This window comes from Oxyura jamaicensis, chromosome 2 (genome assembly GCF_011077185.1).
Source record: "Oxyura jamaicensis isolate SHBP4307 breed ruddy duck chromosome 2, BPBGC_Ojam_1.0, whole genome shotgun sequence".
Lineage (NCBI taxonomy): Eukaryota > Metazoa > Chordata > Aves > Anseriformes > Anatidae > Oxyura > Oxyura jamaicensis.
Window position 1 is genome coordinate 95718271 of NC_048894.1, and position 18231 is coordinate 95736501.

At 41.4% G+C, this 18231-nt stretch overlaps 1 protein-coding gene across 2 annotated transcripts in view; it reads right to left on the reverse strand.

The window, feature by feature from the left end:
* Window positions 1-2568: 2568 nt before the first annotated feature.
* Window positions 2569-18231, reverse strand: part of NR4A3 (nuclear receptor subfamily 4 group A member 3) — a 28297-nt gene continuing 12634 nt past the window's right edge. For both annotated transcript variants that reach the window (XM_035318494.1, XM_035318493.1), the window contains 3 exons: window positions 16766-16965; window positions 15373-15551; window positions 2569-5797 (listed from right to left, as the gene is read on the reverse strand). In XM_035318494.1, the coding sequence (XP_035174385.1) occupies window positions 5535-5797; window positions 15373-15551; window positions 16766-16965 (642 nt within the window). In that variant the 3' untranslated portion in view covers window positions 2569-5534. The remainder of the gene's footprint in view (window positions 5798-15372; window positions 15552-16765; window positions 16966-18231) is intronic.

Here is an 18231-nt window from a genome sequence, read left to right on the forward strand (position 1 = left end):
CACAGTGCAAGATATTGTGGAAGGAGATTTTTTTTCTACATCTTGTTACTAAGCAGGTTAATGTCTTCACGCTATTCCAGATATTTCAACTACTTAAACACATTTTTTGCTTTAAATTTCACTTAGCTTATTTATTTATTTATTTATTTATTTATTGGAGATAAAGTTCCACATAAACAAGCCCAGAGTTCTGTGTTATTTTAAGGAAAATTGATAAACAATCTAAAATATTTAACATTTTTTTTAAAAAAAGGCATTTCTCATGGTCTTGTCCCTTGCATAACTTCAGAATCTGGTACTTGACATTAGAGTAGTTCCATTATACATACATAAGTATTGTGGTACATACATAATGTCTAATTCCAGCTGGAATCCCACCCTTCTCTTTAAGGAAAATCCTTGCTTCTGTGAACTCAAGTCAGAATCTCATCTAATTTACACAGCCATGTCACAACTTCACATAGTCAAATTTATTCTGTAACCCAATGCAGCCAGAATATCTCATACTGAATATAAAAATAAAGGTGTTTTATAAAGCAAACAAAAGAAAAATTGCTAAAAGCATTTCCATAGGGTATGCGAGTTTCTTTTTCTTGTATTTGACAAATCAATGCATTTTTAAGTCTGAGAAACATAGGCCAGGGATACAGTTCACAAACTTGTCATCAACTTTAAGAATTTGATTATTTGACTCCCCATTTATTCAATTACTGCATCAATAATTTGGCATTTAAAAAGTCTTTATTATCCATTAGTAATTATTGTTTAATCCATATCTTTTTATATTCCTAATTATCAATTTAATTAATTTAATAAAGATCAGCTAGATGGCTCTTTTCCAAATACTATTTAGCTTGTATCACATCTTCCAAACATTGGATTGAGCAGGGTTTTGAGCAGTCCCATGGATGACAGGCCACCACCACTCATATGCATAGGACAGACAAGATGAGTTTGAATACAACGTGTTATTTTGCATTTTTTAATGCTTTACCGTGTCTGTATAAAATTTGACACAGTGGAAGTGTAAATTGCCCAAGGAAAGAAAAGGAAATCAAAATAAAGGCGCTGGCTAACTCGGTAAGCAGTTTTTATTCCCAGCTCTGGGAGCCAAATGCTACCTGCCCTCGGGCATGCCCTCTACTCCTTTTTTATTTTCCTGTGTTGCTCTTTCTGCTTTGCCTGCTTGGACCAGAGCTTCTCCGGGTGAGTACTGCAGGTGTGAATTAGGGTAGCTACCAAGCGGGGTCCTGCTCTCTGCTGCGGCCTCTAGGTGCTGCTATAATACAAATAATTAATCAAACAACGTCTTTCATAGCGTCCATAGAGGGAGTTGCCGCTTTTGTCAGACGTGCTTAATCTTCTGCAATTAAACCTCCTTCTCTCCCCTCTCTGCATCACGACGGAAATTTTAGCTTTGTGTATTGGATAAGTGAACTTGAATGCGAGAAGTAACGGTAGGAAAGCTGTAGAAAGAGATTTGACTCACCTCTAATTAAAGTTGCTCATTTTGGGGTGCCTTGGTGCCAGCCTCCTGTTCAAGGATGGTCTCTGCTAGGTGAGGTGACTCCACTGTCATGTTCCTGACTCAGCCCACGCTTCTGAGGCTGGATTCAGCGATCGGGCCTCACATCAAGGACACTGCCACTGGTGAGGTTTAGGAACACAAGCACGTAAGGCACACCTAAAGATGCAAGTGCAGGTGATCTAGACCGGGATGCATTCCTGGTCTCATGTCTAGGGACATGACTTACTGTCCCTGAAGTACTACAAGTTGAAATACACGCAAGTTTAGTGGGGGTAAGCTTAGTCTTGTAGGGTTAAAATTCAGACCCTGGTGTGGGTTTGTCACAAGATCTGTGTTTTACCTAATGGGACCAGTACGCAAAACTTGACATTCTCATTAGGGAGTTTAATTTTTCAAAGAAGCTATTCAAAAATGAAAAAATAAGAAGGAACAATAAATACTTTGGAAGAGTTTGTGCATCATTTTGCCTTGCTGCATTTCCCAAGAAGGGGCTGCCGGTCCTGCACAGCACATCACTTGGTGCAGCCTCCAGCTGAGCAGGTCCTGCAGAAGACCAGCTCTTGCAGAGGTGTGCTGGAGGCATCAGTATTTGTGGAGCTAGCAGAATAGTGGCAGATGGCCTCAGAAGTGCTCAGAAAATGCATTTATGGTTAAATAGTTTTGTCTGCTAGGGGATGTCATCTCTCCTACAAATTGAGGGCATGGGAAGGAAAGGAGCTGGCCGCACATACAAAGAAAGTGCTGCAGGTGCCCACCGGAGACCATCGTCTTACCAGGGCAGAAAATGGGATCACAGCTCTGCCCTCTTTCTAGCCAGACACGCATGCCTTATGGGATGACCAGATCTACAGCTCTCCCCTCCCTCCCTTGTGGCTGTCATCGTTTGCAAGTTAATTACAACCTCTTCCTGACAGGGAGGAGCAGTACAGCGAGAAGGGGGTCCCTGTTCTCTGGTCCTGGGGTAGTTCAGCCTCTGCAACAGCCGTGGTCCAGCTCTGCAGATCTAACCGAGACCGAGTAACCAGATACTGCAGGTCTTATTGTATTCATATAAAAGCTCTTTTAATCTAAGGACTAGCCATTAAACTGCCAGTGTTCTTAAGCATGCTTCACCAATTTTTCCACTTTTAAGACTCAAGTCGACAATTTTTTAATGTTTTATAAATGATAAAAAATTCACATCAGATTTTAACAGAATTAAGCATACTTATTCAACACACATGGGGCCTCTGAAAAAAATGTTATTCAATTTAATAATTTTAATTTACATTGTATATGTACAAGAGCATTTCTTTCAACCCACAGGTTAACACCACAAAAAGTAAAAAAAAAAAAAAAAGGAAAAAAGGAGAAAGTACTGCAGTTAGCGGAGTGAAGAAACTCTTGAAACACTGTTGTCTGAAACAAAAGCAAGGCACTCTCCCTTAACACCTGATATATTCCTGAATTCTGCCTAGACAAAGGCATGATCACACTGAGAGAGCTCTAAGGAAAGTAGTAGATTTATTCTGCATTAATTCTTCCTTTTACCACCGTGACCTGTCACTGGTTGTACTCTACAATGCATCTGTGCACTGAAGTTGAAATGAAGGACGGCTCCATAGATGATGGGATCTGGGAGAGCATCACAGTTAAGACTATCTATGGAAGACTGAAGCACACCGGCTACATGAAATCTCGCGTGGGGCTCTGGACCTGCTACCTCCACTCGCATCCCACTGAATAAATAAACCTCGCTCAACGAAAAAGCAGTTTCACTGTACTATGCTGATCGGCGTGAAAATGCATCGGAAGGGCCCGCTCGCGAGGGAAGAGCTTGCGAGCCCTCAGCTGGTGCTCAGCACCTTGCAGGCTTTGTCCCTAGGTAGAAGGATTTCTCAAAGGACCTTGTGTCTTACACAAGGAGACAGAAGTAAACATACTTTCGGATTCTCGTCTGTATGTTTTTGTATGCGCACATGTGTGTGAGTGTGTATATATATATGTATATATATATAGTATATACAAAAGCAAGTTCAGTCAAAATATATTTGTCTTGCTGGTCAGGCTTGTTACAGCAACCTACAAGAAACATTAGCTTCTCTGATATTTAATTATGCTATTATGTTTGCACATAAGCTTAAAAGTCAATACAAAAAGCAATACTTTTCCAAATATTATCTGCAGGTAAACCGGAAATATTAACTATAGTGATTAGAAGTCTGTTTCCCTATTGACACTACTATAAATCTTGATATAAGAATAATTTTTTCATAAAAGCACATCCAAACATAGTAAGTGATAAAATACCAGATTACTATTTGAAAACCATACAGTGACTCGATATCTGGGTTATCCTTTGCAGCAATTAGGCAATTCATTTGGCATCTGTTTGATTGTATAATTTAATTTCCATATAAACAGCATAGTTTAAAAAAAGACAAAAGCTAGAATGTTTAAAGCTAACAAAAGATACAGTGACATCAGGTTGACATTCAAAAATTTCCTTAGCAAAATGACCAACAAAATTTTGACTTAATACAGTGCATATAAAGTTTTTTAGAACTAAAGTTTTTAAATATTATTTGAATTTAGCAAAACATGAGCAAGATTTTAATATCAAAGTGCTAAACAGTACTGCCTTAGAAGTCACTGCAAATAAACTGTAAAATAACTCTGCTTGTGATTTGACAGATATTTTATATACAAATGGTTAATAAAAAGACGCGCACGCTCACGCACACACACACACACACACAAATATAGGTATATACATATATATATATACACATTATATATATGTATATAGTTTTCCGACTGGTGTATCTGAGTCAGTGTGAACACCCCAATTTGTTATCCTGTGTAACAGGGCTCCCATGAGCTGGCAGTCATTGCAATAAATACAGGCAAAGCCAATACAATATACCATGCATACAAACATTTATACAAATAAAGACACTATGCAACAAATTATTTCATATTAATATGGCATCAACAGTATAAACATACAAAAAGGAGTACGAACACGGAATGTTTAAACGCAGCCCACTATATCCTTCCTAGCACTTACATTCATACTATTTTACAAGACTTGCTTGTTCTTTAAAACCATCGTGCGTCTGTTTACTAACCGGTTACAAACGTTAAAGTCTAAAAGTGAACTATCCCTGATGCTGACCCTGTATGCTCCAGCCACTACTTACTCGGATGTCCTTGTCTAGGGAACAACTGAGCTGCAGTCGTTCCCGTGTCTTCCACAGACATTTGTCAGTAAGTCACGCTACATGGAATCAAGTTTGGAAAACTCTGTCATGGTAAGTTAGTGCACGTAATTTTCCCGCTTGGTTTCTTCCATTTATTTTCATATTAAAATAAATTAGTTAATAAACAAGACTTAGTAAGACAGCACTTTAAAAAATTGCACTTGAACATGGGAGCTAACAGCCATTGTCATTTTGCTATATTGGATTTATATGAAATGTTCAATTGAATGTACTTTGCTAAAAAAGTGAATTTTTTGTTTCGATTGTGCTGATGTATGTGCCCTTGATGCAGGAAGTATGCTAAAGGTATCGTCACAAAACACATACTACCCTGGCAAACAACTATTTGCTGTTCTTGTTTTCAAACACACAGCTTCTACCATTTTATTCCTCACGTCCCATGAGGTGTTAAACAACAGGTTTGAAACAGTCATGTTAACCTTTTACTGCTGCTGGGATAGCATTGTCCAAAAGTGCCATATCAGCCATTTAAAAAAACCAAATCACACACACAAAAAAAAAACCAACATCAACAACTACAGAAAAAAAAAAGAAAAAAAAAAAAGAAAAAAAAAAAGAACACAACCCCCAAACAGTAAGCCAGTAAGTTTTAGGCCTCAGGTTGTAAGGTCAAAGCGCTAGAAAAGACCTCATTTTAGAGCTGGAGCTGCTTTTCTGTTAAGTGAGGGCAGAAATGTTAGCTGTAAGTCACGATCCATTTGCCTGCTCTGGTGGGCATTTGCCTTTCAGGAGGGTGGTTGGACTCAGAAGGGTAGGGTGTCCAGAAACAGCCTGTCGATAATGGAAGGGGCTGGCACCAAATCTTCCAGTTTCAGGTAAAAGATGCGCTGCAGTCCCAGTGTGCAGAGAGAGCGCAAGTCAGCAAGAACACCCAGTACCTTAGGCTCTGCGGACTCGAGCGGCTGTCCTTTGTTTTGGCAACTGAAAGTTAAGTGATCTTTCAAACTGCTTGTGATCTTGTTGCATAGCTCTTCCACTTTCTTTGGTTCTTTTAAGCCATGTCGTTCTGCAAGAGAAACACAAACACGTCAGCATCCCTGCTTCAGCTGGAGAGGACCAATTTTCTTTGGTGCAACCAAGTCCGTGCCGTGGTACTCAAAGCAAAAACATGCTTTAAAAAGTATATAACTTCTTAGAACGGCCGGGGTTATACAATGTCACTTAACCTCTTTGTCACACAAAACAGGAGATGATAAGCCCCCGTTTCTTTTTGGCTGCAAAAATGGCTAGCAGAGATGTTCAACTAGGACTGAAATTCTATTACCAGGAACCCGAGCATCCTGCACCTCTCGCATAATTTCCATGATATGAGACAGAATTAATTGGGTGATTTTCCAGCAAAACTATCACAGGAGGTGTTTTGGAGATTTCCGTGCTTCCCCACCAGTTGTGAATGCTCAATAACTATGGCAACCATTATTTATTCAGTGAATTCAAGTGGCGATCGATATCCTTAGCCAGCTCCATCAGCGCCAGGCCCAGAATTCCACCAGGAATTTGCAGACACTCTTACAAGAAACTAAAGGCACCTCGCCATCCTTTGTTATTTTGATCAGCTCCTGCTTTTTAGTTTATTCATCTTTAAAAGGCTCGAGATAAAAGAAGCCTGGAAGTTAACTATTTTGCTTTGAGTGAGCAATGGCTAAAGTGAAAAGGCTGCTATGTTATCCACCACAAAAACCTCAACGCTCCTAAAAGGAAGGGGATCTGGGGCTTGTCCCCCTTTGAATAGCCTTTTAAAATGCTACAACGCTGCTAAACACACCACAGTTCTTTAAGCTTAGGTACAATGAGTCACATTTGTGATTCATTCAAAACAGGCTCTTTATTGGTACACGGGAGAGATAATTTTGCGTTGCTTGCTATCGAGATTCAGTGGATGAATTTATGTAGCATTTCAGAAGAATAATCTCAATTTTGTGACATTCCGTTTTTTTCTTTGATTTGGAAATTCACAGATAAGAAAGAAGTGGCTTCAGAGCAAAGTCCTGGCCATTTACACATGAAACAGCATTATACTGGGTAAATTAAGCTAAGAAAATGCAGATGAAATTAATTTTAACCAACTAGACATGGAAAAAACGGTAGCAGCGGACAAGCAGTGAGCAATTTTGGCATCTCCTATGTTTGATGCATTTGAAGTTGTCTGCCTGCCCTAGCCCTCGCCCTCAACCCTGGCAGCCACAGGCCATGTTGTGCCCACTGCCACAAGTCCTGGTCCTTCCTCTTCACTCCAGGCAGAGCTGGCAATAGATACATTCTCTGTCCATCCCCCTGATAAAGTGGTGCCTTGCCTGCCTCCCCTTACCAATGGTTCTGGCTAGGTGTTTTTGACGAACCAATAAAACAGATGCAATTCAATGAAGGCAGTCAGAAGTGCAAAGGTTTGATTTTTCACTGATTTTCCCCCATTTTACAATTTTGCAACGTTACTGACTGATGCAGAGAGAGCTCCTGAAGAATACTACTTTGGGATCAGAATCCGGCTGCAACCATGTAAATCTCTGGCCATTAAATCTCTGAACCATTTAAGTACCGTCATCATTCCCTGTTGCTTCAAAGCAACACTCATCCAGGCAGTAACATCTACTTCAGACATCTTCTTCACCTTGAAGGAATTAGAAAACCCTGTGTATTCTAAGTGCCTTGTTTACATTAAAACATGAGGAGTCAATGAATATTTAAAGCCTTTCCAGTAAGTGGTGTATAGTGTAATTACGTAAACCTTAACTACACAGGTCACTGGGAGTAAATACTTAGGCAGATTCTGCCATTAAAAATCTTGGAGGATAAATATTTTATATAAATTTGAAAAGCTGTATTTTTTTTTTAACCACTAGCCTACTGAGAGAATCTGCAGGACATTAAGTTAATCTTGCGGTCTTTGAAGAGTTTCCATATTTAATCTGTTTTGAGGTTGTTTCCTGGCTATGTTAGCGAAGATATCTTTATAGATCTAGAGCTGAAATACTAGAATGGATCCAGAAGTGACTTCAAAATAGCAGACTACATTTTTAAACATCTGTAGATTTGTGCTTTATAGCAGAGTATGGAAAATTATCTCTGGCTTTTGAGCACACAGCAATGTTGTTAACATTCCAAGCCAGAATTAAACAGCCTTTGTCTTACATTGACACGTTCAGAAGGTTTCGTGAACAAATTGTGTCTTTGACATCTAGCCATGAAGCAAGCCAATGCAAAATACAGCATGTGCAATGTCTGTAATATTAGCAGACTTACTTTAAATAACAAAATCAAGGAAATTCCAGATTAAGACATACTACGTCCCCTACATGCTCTCTGGTGCTATAACATGAAAGCAGTCTCTGCTAAACCATATTGTCCTCTCCTGCCTGAATCACCCACAAAATAGACTTTGCTACTTGCAAATCTCTACGAGTGTAATTTCTCACAACTGGAACTGCCTCACAGAAAGAAGGGGTTTTCAGTCTCCAGTCCTTAAGGCATCCCTTGAGGACCCATAAAGTCAAAGCCATCAATGTGGAAGCCCCCTCTGCTAGTAACAGCTATTTTGCCCTGGCATTACCATCACAATCTGACCATTACCTCTCTTGGGTAGACTTGAGGATTCTTGGGTCTAATTCACAACGAAGATTTAAATCTAATAGGGTTCAAATCAGGGATTTAAATCTAGTTAGGGTTCAAATAGCAGGAAACACATTTTCTTGCCTTTTCCACATGACCAGAGTCTTTTGGGCAAAGAAAGACCCGCTGTCTTTAACTGTATGGGAGCAGAATGAGGCACCTGTGGTAAGTAGGTGCCCTGTTTCTGAAATCAGTGGCTTCATAATCATTCCCTGTCTTCCACAGGATGTTCTTATACACACATAACCAATAAGGCCAAGATTTATCCCAAGAAGGACAGCTAGTCAAAACTAATAGATTTTCTCTAACTGATCGAGGAGGTGTGTAAATATTATTGTATTCAGACTTTCTTATAAGGACAATTAAAAAGGCCTGGGTAAAGTGAATATAGGATTTCTCAGCCTTGTGTTTTAGGATATCATTGATTTTTGCAAGAAAAACGGTGATTTATGGCAAAGATGCTCTCCATAAGCCTGTCAAAATGATTCATCGGAAGCCTTGCCTCTAAAGCTCTGCAAACTTAGCAGCTCATTCTGGCAAACTGAACACGGCAAGTTTTTTACACCTTTCCCCTTTTCCCACACACAATTTCCAGGAATCTCAATGTGGCTCTGTGCTATAATTATGCTGATCAGCCAAAACTTGATAGGAAGAGAGTAAAAGAGCAGGGAAAGCTGTCACCAGCTGTGCTAGTCCTTCCTTCCCCAGTCTCCGTCATGGGGGATATTACACCAGGGCTAGGCAGATTCAGAGCTACCTTTATGAAAAATGCTCTTAAAGAGTGCGAGCATTTCTAAGATCTTGAGGATCTGAGAGACCCTTAGGCTCCGTGCCCTGTGTTAGGGTGGGTTTTTTAGCTTTCATTAATTCTGAGGTGTCAGAAACAGTCCCATCAGATATGCAGCAGATTAATGGTGCAGACTTAAAATAGGCCTCTTGATTGTCTCGGTTTCAATATAATTACCTGATTTTCTCTTCCCCCTTCACAATCCTCTTCCCCTTCTATAACTCAAAGCAACGCAAGGCTCAGTTGCTTTCTGATCACCTTGCACGTTCTCGGCTGGACAGCAGGGCTGCAACTTGACAGAGCCAGGGGCATCCTTTTCTCTTGCAGCCTGCCCCATGCTCACCCTGCCCAACTTTCAGGCACTTCACAAGGGTGCCCAAGCAGGGAGCACGGACTACCTGAGCTCCTTCTGCCATCAGTGGAAGGATAGGTGTTTTAGAAGAGGGTTCAGATTTTAGGTGGGTGAATCATCTTCTGAAGGTGCCCTGTATTCCTCCCTGCAAGGTTTCTAAATCCAAATGAGCTGAATGACCACAGAGGACACCAGTTTCCTCCCTCCTTTAAGAAGACCGCACCGTAAGACAGGCCACCAGTTGCTGCAGGAGGAAAGAGTTCTTGCCTCAGCAAAATGGTGGGAGGGGAGAAGGAGGAGTGAGCACTTCACTTCAGCTGCTGACAGTATTTCCCTCATCAAAGTGAAGGGGGGAAGGCAGACAATGCAATCTGGAGGGATTTTTTTATAACCGGCTCTCCTACACTCCTCCAGTCTGCCACCTGCTCGTGTGTAGACCCAGCACATGAAGCACCCACTCCGGAGGATCCTGGCAACAGGACGGAAGGGTATCTGCTGCCGAAGAGTAGGTGAGCCTCCCTTCCACAGGCAAGTTGGACAAATCCATGTTCAGAAGGGAACTGCAGCAGCCGGACCCTTTTTAGCCAGCCTGGACTCATTACTATTTCTTGGTATGACTGATGGTGCTAAAAAGCGTGTTTGTAAACTGGAATGGAAAGCTCAACAGCAGGAAGGCAAACAAAACTCATAATTAATTGAAACCTCACAGTATTCTTCAGTGTTCCAGTGCCAGCCTAACAAAGCATTAAGAGTGTGAATAAGCCCAGTATATACAGTGGCTCTGGGCTGGTCTGTAAAATACTTAAAATAAAACATATGCTGGAAGAGCTTGGCTGAATTAGGGCTAGAATGCTCTGTACTCAGCAGCATCCCACTGAGAGCATCAAGTGTGCAAAACAATAATATTTGGATGTGGAAAGAGAAAGGAAGAGGCAGAGAGGAAGAGAGAAGCAACAAGAGAGAGAGAAAACACGAGCAGTTTTAGAGCAGGCAGAAATTTGAAACTAAGCTGGAGCGCGGCCTTTAGATGATCTTTGCTGTAGTCCTTATATTTTGACACTATAAATGGTCACTCAGAAGGCTAGAGGAGTATTTTAAAAGATAGCCCGAGCTCATATCTGGTCTGTTCTGCAGAGCTTCACCATCAACACTGCGTAGGAATTAGAGGAAGTCCAGCATGGAGTGTCTGCACAGGAACACGTGTGATCTATGCAACACACCCAACTGATAGGTGCCATCATGGGCATCTGTCACTGGAACTAACGACAGGACCTGCCCCAAGGTGAACAGAGTTTTCCTTCCCTGCTGACACTCTTCTTCAGCTCATTAGATCCTACGACCCAACAGAACAAGTGACCCACAAGAAAAAGAACAGGACAGAACTCAATTCTTGTTTTCATGGGGATGTGGGGTGAGTGTCTTGTGGCGTCTTCTAATTACTTTCATCTGGCTGATGCTCAGAGCACTGCTAATGTGCTCTGGAGGAAGTTGTGTCCAGCCCTTCTTAACCAACTGAGGGAAGTAAAAAAGGAGAAGAGAGACAGAGAGAGGAAGATCCTAAAGGAGTACCTTAAAGAAAAAAGATGTGCTTTGACATTGAAGAGTTTTAACTGTTTGCAAGCTGCCCACAATAAACCAGATGACATTTCCTTCGTTCTGGGTGCTCTTTCGAGCTTACGTCCTATCTGAAAGGAATCAAAAATTCAGCAGCACTCCAACACGGCACTTTTCTTTCTATAGAACTTACTGGGAATTCCCGGGAACCATGAAATAAACAGAAAAAGCACAAATGTATGGACTTGTTAATGGATGTAGATTTACAAAATCTTTTCCTGTTTATCTTATGCTGTGCGTACCTCTAGCTCTACTCAAAGCAAGCAGTGAATTAGCGAGTATTGTAATACTCGGTAGGTCTCCTGCTGTTCTCTTCAAGATTACTGAGCAGAATGAATGCCCATATATACCTACGACCACGCTCCTGTGCTGTCACCTGCAGCTGCAGTAGAGGCAGGACGTGGAGCTTCGCAGCTGCAAGCGAGTCAGTAGGGTTAGTTAAAGGGCCTTGGAACTACCGTAACTGTTAGTGGGGAGCTGATGTGACACCCCAAAATGAGAGAACAGCCCTCAGTATCTTGGGACACTGGGAACAGTGGGATGTTGTTTAGCCCCCAACACAAGCTTTAACATTTAGCCCCTCTTCCTTCACTGGGAGAGGGATGTTAGCTCTCCCTGTCACCCTCACAGAACAGACAGAGGACCTATGAAAGAGCAAGGACTTCTCTTAGTTTCCTCCTTCACCAATACTTTCGATGACTCTCATACAAGAGGTTCTGTTTCCTAAGAGTACGTCCTTGTTTAGGGTATGGAGAGCACTCAGGAAATCAAGCAGAACAAACAGGTCATCACTCACAGGGACATTTTCTGTACTAGGAGAGAGATTTTGTGAATTTGGTGCTACCTCAGATGCTGTACAGTATTAAAACCAGCTCTGACTGTTGCACATCACCAGGTTGTTCATTTTTTCCTTTTTTTTTTTGGTTGAGCAATCAAGTAATGAAATAGTGGCTAATGTAAAATAAGAACTGGAACAATTCATGTAATAATGAAGAAAATTTTGCTCAAGCCAACATTTTGTTTTGCAGTGTTTCTAATAAAAGCCAACAACTAAATTCACAAAACAGCTTTCCTGCTTCTTCATATCTTGCAGCCCAATGACATTAATATTCAGCTGGGACATGGGAGATCCGTGGTCAGATTCCCTTCCTGTTGGAATCAGACCAGACACTGAGACTTGGGTGTCTCTCTGAGCACCAGCTTGTCCCCAAATCATCATACACAACGGCCACTCTGTGGCCCAAAAAACATGTCAAACGGCCTTAACAAAAGACAGTGACACTCAATAGTCGGATATCCTATGTTCCTGGAAAAGGTCACTCTCTCTTGCTCTGACTCACAAAAAGGATTTGAACCAGGGTTTCCTAACTACCTACTGCCTCCAACAATCCATTACAGGACAGAAGAGCACCTTCTCCATAGGACAAGGAATGGCACACAAAACATCCACCTAAATCTAAGCCATGCCTCAGAATGGTTACTTGAAAATGTTCAACAGAAATCAGATTTCCAAAGTTGTTCTTCATTGTTTTTTCCTTTCGGTGGGACTATCTGAAAACCAGCACGTGACTTGTCATACTCAAACTGTCGAGAGGACAGGAAGCCATTTCTCATGGGATGCAATATCAGAGGCAAATCTCAAGATTTCCTGATTATGAATATTTCGAATATACTACCATTGAGAAATTCTCAAAAGAACCACTGCCCCAGCTTTTTGGGCTGTGATGCTCTCCTAGATATAGTTACCTCATTTCCTCTCTCATTTTTTTTTTTTAAATATTGTTCATCTTTATGCCATGCCATCCATTTTCAGGTGGCCAAATTTCCAGCTGAGTCCCTAGGTTAGCTAGGTGCCCTTGGAGATCTGAAACCTGTGAATATAAATCAAAAGACATGGGAGCCTTGGACTGCATGAAGGTGTACTCTGACCTCAAGTGCAAATCAGCAGAGGTACACTGCCATGGTGAAATAAAAGCATAAATAGAAAACTACATTAATTTTAAGCAACATCTCATACAGGGGAGAAAATCAAGAAAAGCCTGGCAAACACAGAAAACCTTAAAGCTTTCATGGACAGAAATGCTTTCCTTTATAGAGCAACAATTATTTCCATTTGATTAGAAACTTTGGGAAGACTACTACAAAAGAGCAAACTCCTGACAGAGCTGTTATCAAGGAAAGGATGAAATGCAGGGCTTTATCAATTAAGAGATATTTCTGTTAAATGCTGCAGGGTGCTCTGAGCCAGCCACTGGACAACTTTGACTCTTTCTGTAAGGGAAACCAAACAGCGTCTGACTGAACACAAAGTAAGACGTGGCTTTGTAAGGAGAAAAACTTTTCTTCCTATAGAATAGCTTTTTCTACGTTCACGTGGAGAGTTTGTAGGGGATCCTATTTATCTACCTATATCCTCTCAGCCTTCAGGAAGATAACCAGAAACAAGCTCCACAGATCTCTGTCTATCTAAAAAGACATACCTAACGTATAGTAAATAACCTAAATCAGTGACAGGCACTATATGTATGCGAGCCTATATGCCTGTGTGCACATATATATGGAGAGAAACAGCAGCTGTCCGGGATTTATAGATACAGAAATACATATGCGTGCATATATCTTGTATTCGTTTACAGGTATGTATGCACACACACGTATATACTTATATTTGCATTTACATTACATATATGTAAGTATTTATGCATGCTTGTGTGGGGATGTTTATACACAGAGGTCAAAAATAAGCTGGGAATGTTCTTTCTCAATTTAACATTTCATTCATTTTGGAAATGTTTCATGTGGAACAAAGCAACCTCAGTGAGTTATTCTGGACTTAAGAGTTTTATCAAAGAAAGAAGAATCTGGGCCTTAATTTATTGCTTCTGAAATGCAGAAAAAATGAACGTAAATCAGTTAAAACCTGAGAATACTTCTGTTAAGAAGCAAAGAATTAATGTTACTCCATGTAGAAACTAACCCCTCACTCAAATGCAGGAGGGAACTGTACCATCTAAAACCTGAAGCCAAAATCTTGGCACCACAAATGTCAGTGGGAATTGGCCAATTTATAGTGGTGGTTTTTTTTTAATTATTATTATTATTTGCCACTGAGCATTTTATCTCAGTGTTTCCCAAGCATCAACTCATCCTAGGTAAAATGAAGACTGCAGCTGATTTTGCTGAGGCTACTGCCTGCAAACCGGTGGCTGCCTGAAATGCAGGAGGAAATCAATATCCATCCCAGCGGAGCTCCTAGGATCCCTGGGCAGACTGAGCTCGAGGCATGCTGAAGCACCGGCACGCACGGACAACACGGTTGCAGTGCCTTTCTGATAGCCCCTTTCCTGAAGCTAGCGCGAGGCTTTCAGCAGAGATGACTGCTGCTCTGAGTTCTGCTGTGTTCCCATGGCTCGTCAGGCACCCTCTCCCGCAACCCTTCCAGATTCTGCCAGCCATGCCTCTTAAGCTACCAAAAGCCCAGAGTACGCAGCATGCGCTTCAAGGGGCTTTGTTGTTTCAGGAATGAGAAAATTACACTTCATAACATTATGTTCCCCTGGCTTGTACTTCCCAGCCAGATTTGGCAGGTTCTCACATTGGTTTCCTGCTGTTCACCCCATCAGGCAGAAGGGGTGATATGGTCACACGCGCATGCAAAAGCTTTTGTAAAGCTGCAGAAGGGACTTTTCTCTTACTATTCTCCAATTTTCTCTCTCAAAAGAAAGCAGTACATGGAATACCTACAGCAGCTTGGCTCCCCAGAACAGCCTGCCTGCCCTCATGAAGCACTCTTTCTGGTCCCGCTGCCTTGCTGAGAGGTGAGCTATACGGGCTGTAAGGATTCTAGCTCTCGAGCCGCCCCGGTATTAGTATTCCTATGCAGAAAACTTAGCTCTAGCCATTTCACTGGGCTTTTCTGGGAATTCGGCAAGTATTTCAAATGCTTTTGTGGGAGCTACTCAGTTTGCTTGGAAGCAGTTTGCATTTTAGAGACTATTCCAAGAAAACAATGAAACCATGAAGAAATAGAGTTAGATTACATTTTAATAGGTGTATCTGATGGTCTAATGTTACAGTCCACGATTTCAGTATGGTCATTACAATGCTTAAAAATCACACTCACTTTACCTGGAAGAGTGCTAAGTTAACTGAAATTGCTTGAATCTACATCAAAGTAAAGTGATAAGACTCTGAAGCTTTCTATCAACAAAGGAGCACTTACCTGTAATCATAGTTAGAGCTGATAAACTTGCTAAGGCTGGGATATCAAGGTTAAGGCTCTTTAAGTTTAAGGAAAAGTCTTTAATTGAGTCGAGCCACTCCCCAAATCCACGAAGGCACTGAAGTCTATGAAGCACAAGTCCATTGCAGAATACAAACTTATCCTCAGCAGTATCAGACCTCAAAGAAAAATAATTGAAAAAATTATAAATGCATCCTCTACTTTGCAGCAACATGCATAACCAGTATTGAAGTGTCTGTCATTTAAAATCCAAGGCATATTATCCTGAGACATATGTGGGCATTCACGTTTGACAATATGCTTCTCCCCTGGGGCAAAAGTACAACAAACAAGCTTCTATGATTGCTTACTTCGTAGAGTTATAAGCCTGAGGTTAGCTGTAGCATGTGGTGTAGGCTGTCTAATTAGTTAAGATTTTGGTCCTGCCCAAAGGCATAAACAGAGAAGACGTTTTACATTAAATACTGTATGTCTGAGCCACAGGAATACTACGTGCATGCGTTTTGAAACACAAAACTAATAAAAACTGAAGAAAGAAGAGATTCTGCAACTCTCAGCACTTATTTAGTCTCACCTGCATTTTTCATATTATTAAAACTGATAGAGAAAAAAACAATGGAAAGAACGTGTAATAACGCACAACACATAACATAATAGACCCTTTTATGTGAAAACCTGTGTGCAAGAGCGGTATTACAGCCAAGCTCTCCTCTCCTCCCCACCCTCCATTGCCAATATCCCTGTTAAAAGCCGCATGCAAAGGTCATTTTCAACCTAAAGAAACAAGGGCATAATTCAAATCATCAGCCTGGAATTTCCCCAGTCCCTGAAAGTGTCTTTGGTAAAACGTCTTAACTAGTGCCAGACTGACAAATAGCACCTCACTCCGCTGAATGACTTGGTATTAAGAAGAAAAACAATCTGAACAAGATTTTAAAGCTTCTTTATCCCTTTCAAAAACAGACTACAAAGATGTGCATGCACAAAAAAAAAGGGGAGGGGGGGAAGGAAAAGCTTTTATACTAAAAGTGCTTTTCTATAGTTTGTGCTGATGAGGATGAAGCAAACTTTCTCAAATTGTACCCGAGGATCAATTTTGATTACTAGGGAAGAGGATGTGGTATATCAAATAAAAAGAAGCACATTAGTGAGAACTATGCTCTCTTTTTAAATCACTGTCTTGTTTCTTCTGCAGTTTAATACAAACTAAACACCATATCCTGTGGATGCAGACATTGCTGGTGTTTGTTTGTTTGTTTGTTTTTAAATTGACAGTGTTCAAAGGTATCACCATATTTACGTTTATTCCTTAAAAGCATTTAGACGGATGATTTTTCACATCAGCTTAAGAGGAAACAAAATAAATAGTTACCTGATGGAGAGTCTTAGTACAAACAGCTCCAAAAAAGCTGATTCTATGAGTAATGTCTGATCTTCTTTTGGGAGGTCAGTAAATCCTGGAATTTTTTCTGCCCAGCCTCTAGATATGTCAATGGAGGCAGTCAGAAGATTATAGAACTGTTGTACATGTTCTGCATCTGTGCCTGCAGCAGCCTGATCAGTGGAACAGTACTAAAATGAAAGCCACAGAAAGCAACGTTACACGCATTATAGGGCACTCGGAGAAACAGGCAGTGTTACCTGCCCAACAACATTTCCTTCTGTGGCAAAGCTGGTGTTATTACCGAAGGCATATCAAGCAGGTCTCAATCTAGCTACCTGTCTGGCTACCTAGAGGCGTTCTGCTGTTCGGATGCATATTGCAAAAATATTTCCACACTTACAGGAATCGCTGAAGATTTCTAAGTAAAATATTATCACATTTTACAAGTGCCTATAAGCAATTAGTAAACACAAGCAGCAGTCTGGTGGGTAGGATAATTTTGATCACAATAGAGGAGGAATACTATTTAACTTACTACAATTAAACAATTTTCCCATTGATGAATTTGTCTCGGTACGTCCAAAATGCAGATTTCTTCCCCAACCTCTCAAATTGCATTTTATCTGACAGTGATAGAGACATGCAAGATAAATCATCTTTTATCTGACACATGCAGCATCGCTTCATTTGAATACAGAATTGGTTGAAAGTAAACCAGCTGCCCCATATCACCTCTTATCCTGCAAATGGAAGCGTTTCAGGTTCAGGAGAACCTATTATCCTGCTGATGTGGCTATAACTCTTCCAGACAACCGTTCGACGGCCTCAGCTTGCCTAACTTCCCCACGACCCCCTGGCAGCTCCCTCCCTGCTGTCTCCTGCTTCCTCCCTGCTGGATCCCTGTCGCTTCCCTGGCACCGCTCTCTCTGGCAGAAAATATAACGGGAGTTTTCATGGCGTGGTTTGATTCTGCACTCGGAAAGATTGGAATTTATTGAAATAGCAGCTTCCCCATCAGACATCGTGTGGGTTATTTCTGGGAGAGACTTTGCACAAACGCTGCCTCTGGGACTCGGCCAGGAAAAGTTGGGGTGGTCCCCATCACTGCACACCCTCTGGAAACGACTTTCCACATGCAGTTAGGGCCTGAGTCCCTCAGCCTAAAGGTTCTCCTAGCATCCCAGGCCAGAGGAGAGGCAGAAAGACCCACATCTCTTCTTGGTCGGTAACAGAGCAGGGGGAGCCTGGGAGGATGTTATTACAGGCGTGACACTTTGGCTGCAGGTATCTCTGCAATCCAAAAGTCACCTCTGTGCAGGACAGAGAGGGGGAACAGCAAGCAGAACCTCGTGGGCAGGTGTCCTGTTCACCGCCTGCCCTCCTTGGAGCTGCTTGCTGTTGGCAGGTAAGGGATGAAGGACACGGTTTCACAGTCCGATTGATTGTTGTTGAAC